Source organism: Ptychodera flava, chromosome 11, assembly GCF_041260155.1.
Source record: "Ptychodera flava strain L36383 chromosome 11, AS_Pfla_20210202, whole genome shotgun sequence".
NCBI classification, from domain to species: Eukaryota; Metazoa; Hemichordata; class Enteropneusta; family Ptychoderidae; genus Ptychodera; species Ptychodera flava.
In genome coordinates, this window is record NC_091938.1 from 41,427,608 (window position 1) to 41,442,732 (window position 15,125).

The 15,125-nt window shown below is 34.8% G+C and overlaps 1 protein-coding gene across 3 annotated transcripts in view; it reads left to right on the top strand.

Moving 5' to 3' along the window:
- The window catches only part of LOC139144538 (zinc finger FYVE domain-containing protein 26-like), a 52,446-nt gene that overhangs the window by 20,780 nt on the left and 16,541 nt on the right, over positions 1 to 15,125 (top strand). For 2 of the 3 annotated variants that reach the window (XM_070715236.1, XM_070715237.1), the window contains 17 exons: positions 152 to 254; positions 928 to 1,157; positions 1,956 to 2,191; positions 3,127 to 3,305; positions 3,976 to 4,061; positions 4,267 to 4,367; positions 4,814 to 4,906; positions 5,525 to 5,750; positions 6,485 to 7,407; positions 7,840 to 8,061; positions 9,014 to 9,079; positions 9,926 to 10,105; positions 11,566 to 11,661; positions 12,080 to 12,248; positions 13,053 to 13,277; positions 13,987 to 14,252; positions 14,694 to 14,833. In XM_070715236.1, coding sequence (XP_070571337.1) covers positions 152 to 254; positions 928 to 1,157; positions 1,956 to 2,191; positions 3,127 to 3,305; positions 3,976 to 4,061; positions 4,267 to 4,367; positions 4,814 to 4,906; positions 5,525 to 5,750; positions 6,485 to 7,407; positions 7,840 to 8,061; positions 9,014 to 9,079; positions 9,926 to 10,105; positions 11,566 to 11,661; positions 12,080 to 12,248; positions 13,053 to 13,277; positions 13,987 to 14,252; positions 14,694 to 14,833 — 3,541 coding nt within the window. The remainder of the gene's footprint in view (positions 1 to 151; positions 255 to 927; positions 1,158 to 1,955; positions 2,192 to 3,126; positions 3,306 to 3,975; positions 4,062 to 4,266; positions 4,368 to 4,813; positions 4,907 to 5,524; positions 5,751 to 6,484; positions 7,408 to 7,839; positions 8,062 to 9,013; positions 9,080 to 9,925; positions 10,106 to 11,565; positions 11,662 to 12,079; positions 12,249 to 13,052; positions 13,278 to 13,986; positions 14,253 to 14,693; positions 14,834 to 15,125) is intronic. The other variant, XM_070715238.1, reaches the window with a different exon arrangement.

Sequence of the window (15,125 nt, forward strand, 5' to 3'; positions counted from 1 at the left end):
TAACTTTGTTGTATTTCACAACTCCACCACTGTAACAACAAAATTTGAAGAGAAGTATCTGTAACAGAAGTATTATTAAAAACACTCATTTGCCAAATATAGACTTGGATAACAATGCTGAGTTCTGTCTCTGTTTTCACTACATTCACAGGTTCAGCCGGCGTGAAATCTCCAAATCCATTCAGAGTGTTGAATGGAGGGCTTACAAGTACACTTGGCAAGATGATATTTGAGCAACATATACCACCAACAAGGTAATACTGTACAGGACTTCTATGCTAGCTTTGTCTCCCATGTAGTCGATTGAACATTATGCAAAGTATGGAGCCTGAAGTATGTCAATGGGTCATTCTAATTGGTCATGAACTCACTCTGAGTGTGGTAAAGTAGTCACACGGATGCTAAAATTGCTCCTCAACAAACAGAATGTTACTGCTGAAAGTGAGGTTCTTTAGATAACAGGGAAATACAATGGTTTGTTTATAAAATTCCATGTATTGTTTTAAAATTCCATTTATTCAATCAAATAATTAAGTACATGGACGTCAATGCAAAATCAATGTAAACGTTTGTACATTACTTGCTTACTTAGCTGTGACAGTAGAAGTGAAGTAGATGACAAAAAAAGTGACAACTCTAGTATGGCAAAGCGCTTGCCAAATGTTCCAATAGTACAGTTCTATAAACACAATTCCATAGTGTAGAGTGTGTATGTTTGTCTATCTGAATGTATGGCGTTTTCATTTTCATCCCTTCTGGTGTCTGTCACTATATAAAAACACTTATCAATGACATTTCATTTAGGGTTTAGGATTCCTTTGGGAGAGAAATTGTTTCTTTGATGAGGACATACCACATTCACATACCGTAATGTAGCCTTCTAGCGTGACCATGAAAGGTATCTTATTGTTTCTTTTAACTTTTCAGGCTTGAAAATGTTGCCAGCCAGTTGAAGCTGAATCTGGTTCACATTGTCGTTCAAATCTGTGCTCCAAGCATTCCAATCCAACAGCTTACTCAACCATCACTGAGTGAAGATTTAGATTTGGATCCATGTGGAAGATTGGTATTGAACAGAACTGGAAATATTAATGACAGGAGAAATCCTGAAATTATTGCCAGTGAACTGTTGAACAGAATGTTGAATTTAATGAGAGGTAACTTTTGGTCAATTATTATTTTTATATGAATGACAGAGACATGTTCTGAGATGAAGTTCAATGGTAATGGTATCCCTATTAGTATTCCACAGGAGCTGTTTTTAGTGTATTACAAAAAGTATTATTGTATAATCTTGAAAATTGTTGTAAAGAGACTTGTTCACATCATCAAAGTTACTTAAAATCAAACAGTACGGAGGAAAAGTTGCCTATTGATTCTTGACCCATGGACACTGATATTGTAATATTTGTTACTCTGAACACTGGAAGAGTATTTTTCCAATCATGGAAACTCATCTTTTTCACTGCCATCAAATGTCATATTTCCAAGTAGGCTCCATGCAAGCATTCAGCTATGTGGAATGATTTGTGAAAGTAAAAGTTCAAGTTGTCTGCTTGAAGCATTTTCTATAAACACAAACAGTAGTCCATCCTAGCACTCTGAGTGAATTGTATAAAACTGAAAAAAGATGGTTTCAGGGCATTGCCCTCCAAATCAGATGTCTCTCAACCATTTCCAAATTTGAGTAGACTTACTCTGAAGATGCGCTGTCATAGTAGCTACAAGTTTCCAATAATTAGTGTTTCAGATGTATGCTCAATGTTGGGAACTTAAAATACAGTGGACTGTTGAATTGCAAACTTCTCTGAAAACTTCGTTGATCATTTATCAACTTTGTGGGATCTGTGCATATGCACAAAGTTAAATAAAGACTATTGGTGTTATAATAACATTTTCCAAAGATGTTACAAAAGGACATTGCCTCTTTAAGATTGACCTTTTCTTCTTACCAGTGCACAGTCAACATGCTGGTGCTGATGGTATCTTTGACATGACAAGTGCTATCCATGCTGTGAAATCAGAAGAATACAAAGACATTGTCAATGCAACACACGCATTGGTAAATGTGGATCTGAAACAACTACAAAACAGAAATGAGAAGATATGTTTCTATACCAATGTATTCAACATGATGATTATCCATGCCTCATTGTTTCACATTCAGAGATACACACAGAACAACCAACAGGTCAGTCAACTCTTCATTGCTTTTAGACACAGGTCTCAAAGGTTTTGTTTTTGTTACAACTTTATCATAAACTTGTGATTGAAGAATTGAACAACTTACTTGTCAGATGACCCAAGTGATATGTAACTTGTTTTTCCCTTTGAGTCTAAAGTTCAATATCCCATTGAAGAAGCAATCTAGTTGAAGACAATAGCTAGGATGATAAAGTAACAACATTGAAGTAATAAGAACTCTGTTTGTCTTCACACACAGATGTTTGTCAAAATATCCGCAATTTATAATGTATGTACTGTAATAACTGTCCTTATGGACCACATGTAAATTTTGCATGTCATGTCTGCTCATTGCATTCATACACACATGGAATGTTTGTTTCAGGCTTTCACAGAAGAAAAGCCACATTTTCTTGATCATTGAAACAATATTCAACATCAACCTTTAACCTGACAAATTTTTTGACTGAAGATTGTACTTAAATAGGAACTTACAGGACCATGGGCGCACAATAGGGGATTACTGATGACGCAGCCATTTGCATACACTGGGCAGGAATTTTTTAATTATCATAGCATTGCTTTGACCATATGATAAATTTGAATAATCATGATGGACACTTTCGTGACATATGCAAAGAGGGGTCAAATGGTCGTAGAGGGAACACATTTTGAAACATACGCGTTCTCCGACAAAAAACGGAACATTTCTTCAGTTTATTTTCGACTCAAGTGTAGTCGCTATATATTCACAGACATCATATGCAAGATTCAATAACAATGAATGCCTGAAACATGACAAAAATATGGGATTCTGGGACCAAACACGGCACGTCTGATCAGTAGCGTGGCTTTTTACATTTGCATAGACTCATGATAATCCAGCTTTTATAGGGGAAGTTCCTGTTTAAACTCATTCACCCACTGTCCATTATTCTGCAGGAAAGTTTTGTACCACATCATTCAAGGCACTCATCGATAAGTAAAGGTACAGAAATGGATTTGAATTTGACACAATCCCAAGAGTTACCTCTGCCATACCACACCTCATCATCAACTCTAGATAGACTGACTTACATGTCTAAGATATCATATCAAATTGGACAGCTAGGAACTGTCAGGTAAGGTTGTTGTTTTCTACTCTCTGCTGGTCTAAGTACTTGTCACAGGAACACCTTTAATCTGTGCCAGTAACAATAATAATAATTAAACACAGCCAGGGATACAATGCTGCATTGAAATTGCTGAAATCATTTTGGAAATTTGCAGTTGTAAAGGACCAATAGCTGTAACTCTTGATGAATTTTTTACAATTTTTTTTTGTATGTCAATTACAAGTTCCTGTTCTAATCCCAATACCATGTTGTGAAAGACCAACTATTTACCGGTAGTCTGTCAACACAGTGTCTGTGTGTTGTGTGTGTAAAATGCATTGGTATTGTTTTCATTTGAACTCGGTATGTCCCAACCAGAATTCACTCGTCAATATTAACAATGCAGTCTACACATGTACAGGCAGAGTTCATAAGCTCAACAGTGTGGTATCTCAACATACTTTAGGTAGTAGATCATTGTAACATCACATGGATACCTACATTACAAGTGTTTTTGCATAGGTTTCTGTTAAAAATGGTTGGGAATTTTGGTGACAATTTGCATATCCCAAGAGTGATTGGTACAACAAAGGGAATTCATGTTTGCAGAGTGAAGAAACCTGGTGACAGTTACTTGAAAACACTGAATCAACTCAATAATGTGTGTATTTCATTGTTTATATTTCCAACTATTCAGTGCCTTGGATTTGAGATTTGTATTCCTCAGAAATGGTCTTCCTCCTCCAAGTACATTTGACAACATTTTAAGAAGCAGGATACACAGTAAGTATAATTTGTGCATTGCTGTTTCAAAATTCATTTTTCATCATTTTAATAATTACTTTCTGGTGTCTGTTGAAATGGTCTGAAATCCAACGTACGTTATCTCACTTACAGCTAGGATTGGTTGGTCTTCAACTTTACAAGTCTTAATAATGCAGTCACTTTCTCTGAACAGACTGAAAATGTTTTCCTCTTGATTTTTCAGTCTTAGAAGAGAGTGATCCATGGAATTCCTATATTCCACCATTGGATGCAAGGTTGTTATTTGTAATCAATTCTGGAACAGTCTCATCACCAACTGTCAAGGTACACGTACACACAATTAACATAATATGTGACTCAAAGTGTACAGTTTCCTTCCAATTCTTTGTGAACCATGGATACATCAAGGATTTGGAGTAACTTGATCTATATCTTTGTGTGTACATCTCATTGGGAAAATATACTTCCCCTAGAGTTGTTTGGTAAAGACAGTTTGTTTGCTTGTCAGCAGCAGAGTGGAAGGGAAGCCCTATTACAGCAAATGGTGAAGTGATGGTTGTACCATGGTGAAAATTGTCAATTGACAAATTATCATTGTAATATATCTATAGCATTTTCCAGTAAACTCAAGTTTGTATGACAGCTGATTATAAAAAACAAGTAAACTACATGAACATTAAAAAATGAACCACAGAGGAGCATTAGAGTTTTAAATAGAATGGATAAACTACAGTAGATTGACTGTAATTATAAACTTGTAATTTTCACAGGTGTTGAAACCCAGACAGTTACAAGAGCAGTTGTCACAGTCTATGTCAGCATACATGAATGTGAATGTCTCTGTAAATCTTGATAAACAGCAGGTCAGTATTCAAGATTTTATACCTAAATGCTTAATCCTCCTTAGCAGTGCTAATAATTCTTAATTTGTGTGTATATGCTAGTATACACAACATGATCTACTACTTTTATGAAGACATTACATTCACCGATTACATGGCATGAAGAAATCAGACACATTGTACCATTTGTCATGGCTTTGAATTTGAATGCAAGTGGATCCATCAACAAAGCATTTTTATTGTAAAATCAAAATTCAAAACAGAATTTTACAAAGCACAATCATTAAACCTTTGTCAATGTAAATGTCAATACTCATTGTTTTAGAAAACTGTTACCAGTTCAAAGGCTATTACTGACTGTCATGTGCAATTCATACTTAAATTGGAGATTAGAAAGTAAACATACCAAAGATTTACATGAAATCTTAACCTGTTTCAAATATTCATGTTGCATTTGTGATTGTGAAATTTCGTAAAAATGTATATCATTCTAAAGTATCCTAGTTAAAATAACTCTACACTTTTGGCAATTGCTAGAGTTGAAACTCCATTCAAGGAAGGTCTCAATATATTGCAGATAAATAATATACTAGTAATTTTGTTTTTCCTACCAATATCAATGCTATGCTGTCTCTATAGGTGTGCATACCAGAATTACTGTATTGGTACTGTGGAGACTTTGTTACAATGGGTGAAACTGATAACATAGATAGTAATCTACTGAATGAAGGCTTGTTGAATTTCATCTCACCATACACAAGTACAGAGTTGAGGTCTAAGCTAGATGCATTGATGTTTAGTAGTACAGCTGAACAAATCAACTATGAAATCAGTCCCAAGGTGGCACGGAGGAGTCTGTTTTCAGGTACAGTATGTGCTCATAAACCATGGAAAACTACACAGATTGAAATTTTGAATCTCAAAGAGTCAAAGAAGCTGTGTTGTCTACTTTGTTTTTTGCTTTGCACTGATAATGTGTTGAAGAAGCTGAACTATGACATGCTTGCAGAACAATGGCCCAGACTGATGTGGATGTTACTAAGACATTGATTTGCCATGATAGCTTTCATATTTGTCTAACTTGTACATAGCAAATGATAAGGCCATTCTAAAGTATAGTGTTGAAAGGGGTTAAAGAACTGATATAGGAAACCTTTGTATGCTTAATTTGCCATATTCATATAGAAGCTAGATGTGATTTACCAAAGCAACAGCAATAGCAATTTTCTATTTGGAATACCTCATAGCCACTGAGCTAGCAGTGTGCAACTTTATTTCTATGAAAAGCCTTGGTCTCTTTAACTGGGCATTGTTGTCAATAATAATGATATTTCAAAACATCTCAGCAGAGAGACTGAAACAAAGTACATGTACTCTTAAGTTGATATAACGGTATTCTAGTTTGAAATTATAATAGTATTTGTCTAACACATTTTTTTCAAGTATAATAAATTTAGTAAGTTCAAAATTCACTGAACTCATCCCATTAATATCATTTTATTAATTGAGATTTTATGAATTGTTTTTCACTTTATGTTTTTAGGCCTGGTTAGGATAGAGTGTTCACCTGTTACATCATTGTTGTTTTTCTAATAACAGGCTTACAGCAAGAGGAAGAACCAATTAGACCTGCCACCTTTCAAATCAAGATAGAACCTTACAACTACAAGTATGGATATCTTCTTGATGACAATGCAAGTGATGATGTGGTCAGTTCAAGCATTAGACGCAGAAGACACTCATCATTGCCAAGGAACATCACACCTGTTGAAATTGGAAAACCAAGTGTAATGCCGTTGTACAAAATGACAGATGCAATGATGACATACTTGAAGAGAAAGTCTACTTTTGTGGCATCACTGGTCTCTTTGCTTTCATCAAAAACTGAAAGCTTCAAGCAAGCAAGTACTTCATCTGAAAGTAAAGAGAGAGAGAATGGAATGGGCATTGAAAAAAGAAATGAAGAGACAATGCTGGACAAAATGCTAATGATGGTGGAGAAATACCCTGTCATACAGAGGTACATAAAGACTTACATGGCAACATTGATCACAGTGAGTGATGAAATGAAAGTAGGCCCTTCATGCAATCCATTCTCAGAAATGTGGAAAAAGGACATTGGTAGATGTGTCTTGTCTGGTTTGGAGGCAAATGAACTGAAGACGTTGATGTCACACACCATGAATCAATTGCTGTGTACCAAGAGATGGACAGACGCTGTGGAACTTTTGCAGTCAGTTTGTCATCAAGAGAGTAACCTAACTGAACAAACTGTTCTGAAAGATTTCATCCTTTGTTGTGCTGGTACAGGTACATCAGCAGAACAAAATGACAACTGGAAGTATCTTCTGAGATTAACAGATAGGGATCTTTATGCACATACAGTGTTAGCTTGTCTTAAATCTTGGCCTGTAGATGTTTGTGTACACTTACTGGAGCAAGGACTGGCTTATCCACCAACAAACAAATCTCTAAGTGATGCAGTTCAGAAGAAAGTGAAGGAGATGAGAGTTTATCAAAAGGTAATTCAACTCTGTTTCCTTGAGAATTCATTTTGTCAACGATAAATGTTGTCTATTTCTGTTTTGTTGAGCTTTCTGTTTTTGTGGTAAAACTGTTTCTTCCAATCACATTGTACAGTTAAGGCATCAGAAAGTTTTGCTAATAGTTTATTTGCTTAAAGCATGTGTCACTACAGTTAAAAAAGTCAAAATGTATTCAGACAAATTATTTGACAAGAGAACAATCACCATTTTTACATATTCTGTAGCGTTGTGTAATTTTGAATCAGACATTGTTGGTTTCAGTTGAGAAATCTGTGATCTATATTGAATCTTAAGGATAAATGACCTGCAGTATTGTTTTGAAAGAGATCTTTAGTCACATAACTGAACAAAGAGAACAAGGTTGAGAAGAGTGAATACTGTAATGTTGATTGTGACCTTTCATTGTAGGTTTTGGAGTGCACTAGTAAGATAAATTTGGACGATGCCTTTGAATTGACATTGACTCTCAGAGATGAACCACAGACCTCTACCAGAACAAAATGGTGCTTTGTTGCCATGGAGATGAAGAATAACCCTGACAGAGTCATGGATGTTCTAATCAGTTGTCAAGAATTCAACGTTGCCAGGCAATGGGCTCAAAGTCACAGAGTACCAGACAGCCTCAAACAGGTATTTGCTACAGTTATATTGTCTACAGGTATTTGCAATGGTCATATATACTCTGTATATGCAGTGCATTCTGTTCAAGATGGTTAAATAAAAGTGGTGATATTACCAGGTTTTGTCAATCCCTTTACTGGAATTTCAGACAGTTTACCAAGGCAACAATTGCTGGTAATGTGTTGATGGATAGAAAATACCCTTATAGTTTGCAAACAAGCAGTTTACCTACGTGTTCCAACCCTTAACCCTTTCAGATCTGACTTTCTGATAACTTACCAGATTGACTCCTGTATAGGGGTTTAGGAATGAGAAGGTTAAGTTAACACGATGTATACTGTAAATTTTGCTTGCTATTCTATGATTAACCTCTATGGAGGTCTAATAATGTTGCATTTTTAATCAATAACATTTTGAAGTATTGTGTAGATATTGTTCTTTTATAGCAATAGATGATAGCATTATCAGTGTTGTAAAGGTTAACATGAACAGTGAATGATCTTTGCAAGATACATTGTATAATTCATTAATGGTTTATGGTATAGTAATAATGGCCTTTGTTATTTAATCCTTTAATTTAGTGGATTTTTGGTCTAAAATTGTTGTGAAATGATTTCCCTATTTCCAGTTCCAAAGGAAATACAGAACAATTGTTTCAATATGACTTTAAAGAACAGCAGTTTGATAAAACATAACAAAGGCAATGCTGATGCCTTTTACAAAACAGTCAGAGCTTTTACCAGTTCAATCATAACACCAATCTCTAGGCTGATCACTTAGAGTTCAAATGAACTGTATAACTGTACATTTGAAGACTTTTAATCATGGCTGCTGCATAGCTGGTAAAGTGTTATATTTAGGGAGTCCATACCAGCCCTAATCAGATATAAGTCTACAGACAAAATAAAATGTTGAACTCATTATGATATGTTGCAAATTTTGATATCTCTGATTATTTCAGACAATTGAAGAGAAATTTCTGATTCATATTCTCTCGGATCACAACAATATTATGAAGGCTTACCAGGTAGGTAGTATGTGCTGTTTCTTTTCTTAAAATGACTGCTTTCTAGGCTTGAACACTGTCATTTTGTTCCATGTACAGAACCCAGCTATGTTCAATCATAGAAGTTAGTATGTAACAAAATGAAAAAGTCATTTATTATGCAGTGACCCAATTAAAATTTTTGTACTGTGTAAAAGTCAACAGATAGAGTGTAATTCCATATTATTTGAAGTTTGTGAAGGTTGTGATGCAATACTATTGCTAACAATATAGTATTTAGTATTTACTGTTTATGAATCGTTCTCTGAAATCCCCATTATGTGAGTATGTCCGAAGTGACAAATCAAAAATTAATTGTGAAATTACTGGTACGGTAAGACAGACCAGTATCCAACTTATTCTGTAGTTACATTTTCAAGTGTCCCCACTGATATGGAAACCACAGTATAGAAACTGTTGCAGTGGTGTTCAGTCTCAAGCTTGATGTTGTATGAATTTCAACCACAGAGAAATTAATAATTATATGAGATAGAATTAGATATTGTCACATTTCAATAATTTAATCACATGAATAGTGAGAGTCCTGTGATCAGAAAATCAAACCTGCTACTACCTGACCTCAAGAGACTCAAGTTATCGGATCATTTTACTAGTTTATGAGTCATCTGGTTGTAAAGAGGACATCGAAGGTTTTATTTAAAAAATGAATAAACACTATTGGCAGGTTTCAAAGTCTTCATTCTGTGATAACTTTATGAATGAAATACAGGAACTGTGCAGGTAGGAGTCATCTGAGAGGACAAGTAAACACGATAGTACAAATTTCACCAGTTACTTTATTTATCAAAAATGGATTTTATTTCCCAGATACTGGAAGAAATCTCTGATGATAAGCAATGTCAGAATGTCTGTGAAGCAGCGTTACCAAGTCTGAATGAGAATTTCCAATCTACAGTGTTTCTATCTCAGTACATGCTGACACAACTCAAATCTCAATTCTCAATACAACAACTTGAAGAAATACAGTCCGTAAATCTTGGTGCTAAGGTAAGTCTTCCCATTAAATGAAGTGAAATTCCTGAGCTTGGATATTACCTGAAGTTAAAACAGTTACTTCATCATCAGAGAAAAGGAAGTTCATATTACTAGATTGCTGTGAAGACCAAAACTCCATGTGTAAGGTTGAACATGATAATTGAACAAGAAATATACAGCCACTTGCATGCAAAATACATGTATGTATCAAAAAAGGTGGACGTTGTGCATATCAGTGTATGAAATTGAATTCTCACAGAAACAACATTTTCATTCATTTGAACAGACAGTAGTTTATGTCCTCAGCTTAGATGTTGTAATAATATCTTTTTATTTGTAATAACACCATTATTTAAAAATTGCAGGAAGTAATTGAAATGAAACTGTTAAATTGACTTGCCCATTGTGTCACAGAGGATTGTTGTTGTAATGAAGCACAGAGGCGATTTCATTTAAGGTGGAATGCGGGTAACAGTGACGTTAATCAGGATTTTTCTGAAACTTTCAGGAGATGTCTAGGATGAGATGAAATGTTAAAAAATGAGAAAAAAAGATGGGGTCCCCATGCAAATTTTGGAGATATGGCGCCCTTTATGTTGTCCCGCGAAAACATTTAGCTGAAATTGGTTAAAATGTTGTATTATTCGATTATCTAGTGTTATTAAATAATAAAACTGAAATATAGTAAAAACAATTTAACAGATTTTATACAACACATGTCCCCGTATTGTATTGTATTAGTTTTGTGATCTGCATTTGAAAATATCAGACATTATAGCAACGTTTCCATGAATAGTGCTTTTATAAAAAGAGCAAAGTTTGGCCAAATTGTGATATTTTCATTACAAATGTCATGATCTGAAATCTACGTTTTCTTTAAACTCTCGTAAATTAAGCCCAACAATATATGGATTGCGAATCTAACGAAAAAAATGGGGGTCACCGCACAATTTTTTAAGATATGGGCTTTTTTAATACAAAAAAATGCTACACTGAAGCGCCCTCTAGCGACAGATCCCTGTTTAATATGATATTCAAAATTTGCTTTAATAGGTATGAAATAAAGTTTAGGTCACTCAAATACTGCGAATAATCCCTTATTTGTCACACTTAAAACGGGCCTGTTACACAAAATTGCTATCTTGGGGTGAACTCTTTTGACAAACCAAATTTGAAAGTCGCACCTCAAAGTAATTATATGCTATATCGCGACAAAAAGACCACTTCCGGAAAGAACGCTTGCAGAAAGAACGTTCGTACGCGTGCGCAGATACGAAGCGCAGTACGAATATTCGCGTTACCCGCAAGCTACGTTTAATGGCTAGAATTCAAAGAATACGTGTATTTTTAGAAATTTTCAAGATATCTTGATGTCAATAAACTAATAAGAGATTCAGGTTAATGGTCTTTACTGTACATCATCCTCATATCAGTACATGAACATTGAACATTGATTGTTTTGTGTGTTTTAGGCACTGCTATGTCTTCCAGAATCAACACAACAAGATTACAAAGATTTAATATCAAAGCCACAGTTGATATTGGAACAACTTTTCATGAACATGAAGGTAACACATTATTTTAAATACAGATATGGTGCTCTATGCCAGGCTTTTGTTCATTGTCAAGGACTACTGTCTTCTATTTCCTATTGTATTGTTTTGTGATGTCCTTCATATTATGAAGATCTGTGATTCCTTGACATATGAATATTTTACTCATACTGTCATGAAATATCTACTGTCAAACTTGAAAGTAAGACGGGAACCCTTGTTTCTCATGAACTTTGTCGTCACAACTGATCAGAGCACAACATGTGTAAAAATCAGAAAATGATAAGACCTTTAACTTTGAATAGAGCCCACCTTTAATTGATAATTGGCATTACAATATTTGTTAAACAGTTTCAACAAATCTACCTGTGACTTAAGAAAAGTTACAATTGTCTAGGAAGGTGACTGCTGATTTCAATTCCATTGATTCTAGGTTGAATTAGCAGAGAAAGTAATTGAGACATTGAAGAAAGAAATCAGAAATCCAAATGGGGTGACAGTTGATAGATGTTCAGTTGATGTGTTAGATGAGTTAGTGTTGAGCTATGCAGCAAAAGCATTGGAATTCCCTGTTGTACAACAACAGCAAGAAGACTTCTCAGGTAGGAAATTTAATAATCCCCCATCTTGAATGCAGTCTGTGAATAATCATTGAAAAGATCAAGTCATACACTGCAGAAAGAGTCAAAAGTAGTGGAGTTAATTCAAAAGCAGAAAGACTTGGTGATGATTTTTAGCAAGGAATTGATAAGGAATGATAATCATATTTTCTAAGTCAGCTTGATTGGAAATTATTACTGGCTGTGACTGTATATGGGACAAAAATGAAGGATTTACTCTTTCATTGCAAAATTCCTTCAGTTCAGGAAAATATTTTATCAGGCAGAGTTTAGCATTTACCTGTATCTGCTCCCATAATCCAAAACCTAAAAAATTAATCAATTGTATAAGTGGAGATTACATCAATCCATATTATTCACTTGTTCCTTTATTATAGTCAAGGGTTTCTAAAGTCATACAAACTGAAAAATGTTGACATTAAAATGGATACTTGAGGATTGCATGTTTCCATGGCTACTTCCCATCTGCTTTGTAAAAATATGAGTGAAAGATTTGATGACCTCTTGTGATTTCTAGTCAGGGCCATGGTTAATTCAGATCAATGAGTGTCCATGCTAAAAATAACATTAATTGTGTTATTCATCAATGCAATGCCAAAGTGTAATATTGCCATATAACAATGATAATACCAAATGATCATTTGTGTTGGGTATGCAGTATTTGCAGCTATGACTTGCTTTTATGTATCAATGAACAAATTCAGCTCTGCTCATATTTATGATGAGTTTGTTAACAGTACATGTAAAGTAATGGTTATAATTTATTCATGTAATTTTTGCATACAGATCTGGAAAGCACATTAATGCAGAGCATGGCTTCCACTCCACAGTCCAGCATACTGAGTACACTGGAACAATCTATTTCTATTCAATCATTGTTCACTTCATCCATTGCTGTCACAACACCTGTGACATCAATTAAACCAATCACATCATCAGGTGTATCAACTGCTTCCAACATCACAACATTTTCAACTCCAAAGGTCATTCGCAAAGCACCAGATGGTCGAGGTACTGCTTCATACATTTTGACCTTTGAACTGTCCTGATTTAAGGTCATTGACCTATGCCATCCCCCTTTATTCTTTCATGCTAAAAACGCTTTCTTACTTTTGATTGCTGCATGTACTCATGCATTTGTTATTTTTTTATTATATCATACTTGTATTTTGATCATGGAAATAGAGCCATCTGACTGGTTGAGATGTGAAAATAACTGTGCTATGTTCATGATGTAGCATAGTTGGAACACATGCAAGCTGTAACAGTAGCTAGAGTAAAAATCATTTTGTGATCTTTCAAACCAGTATTTCAATACTCTTATATCATGATGGCAAATGGAAATAAACCACCTCAGCAATGGGAATACCACTTGGTTTTGACTAGTTCACTCCATATATGCACTCACTATCACTCATGCATACTGGGTATATACTGTGAACTCGTCAAAATCACCTGGTGTGCTGGTTGCTTTGGTGGTATGTCACTCTAACAATACATGTCTTAACGACAGAGAGAGATCCCTCATAGTAATAAATATTTTGTAAATTGTGTAATAGTTGTGTCGACTTTACTTTTTATCACAAGTGAATGGTTTATGAGTTGTTTATCATTATATACAAAACAAAACTTTCCGGTTTTCTGGTATTTTGTAAAAATGTATTTTTCATTGGGTGTAATTTTGCATGGCTTTGTGACTGCTGTATTCATGTACGTGTAGGAAGAAGTCCCCCACTGAGTTATGTGAAATCAGTGGGTTCAGCTGATGGTAAAGTAAGTCCCAGTGGTTCACTCAGTAAAAGAAGCAGTCTTAACGCAAGTCCCATTGGATCTGTCAGTAAAAGATCTAGCGTACAGATACCATCAGAGATGACTGGAGATAGACGAGTCAAAGATTTACCTTTAGTTCCACCAAGTCAAAATGATTGGGTGCCTGATAGTGCTGCTTCTCACTGTATGGTGTGTAAAGTGGAGAGATTTAGTATGGTAAGTTTGAAGTGGTTATCACAGACTGTAAATCAATCTTCTGGAATCCAATTAAAAACAGTTGAACCAAATTATTATTTATCAAGAAAATAAGTGGTATGTTGTCTATGAGTGTTGTAACAGTAACGTCCAATCCAACAATGAAAGTTATGTTTTTCCCAGATATTGTATGAATAAATGCCATAGTACTTTTTTCAAGTTGTTGACATATTCTATTGCAAGATTTTACGTTGCATATCATAGCAGTATCATATGCTTAGCTTTTGAATCAACTTTTCATCATCAAAATCATTATCTGGGATTATATCAACTTTCTAGATGTATTACGTGTACATCAAAAAATGTAAAGACCTATTTACCATCATGTCAGCCACAACTTATTTTTCTTTCATCAATTGCATTTTATAAAAGATTGATTATTCCCATATTTCTGTCATTCAGTTCAATCGTCGTCATCATTGTCGTCGATGTGGTCGAGTTGTATGTGCCTCATGTTCTGAAAGAACCTCAATAGTCCGTGGTTATGGTGATATCCCAGTCAGGATTTGTGATGATTGCTATGATCAATTCATAACAAAAAAGTAAGTTATATCAACCTTTGTTGTTGTTCTGTATTCTAAACATCCTGTAAAGCTCACTTCACTGTTTCTCAAGTACACTATTGTATCAATAGATAGTCTACAATGGAGTGCTAAAAGCTAAATGAACAAGTACATTACCTTTGTATTCAATTTGCCACATTGTATGTTGCTGCATCTTTCAAACACTTTCAACAAAAATTTGGTTCTGATATCAGTATCCCATGTTAAAACATTAGTGCTGTAATAATTTCCCACCAAAATTTTAGTGCAACATTGTTACCAATTTTTATGA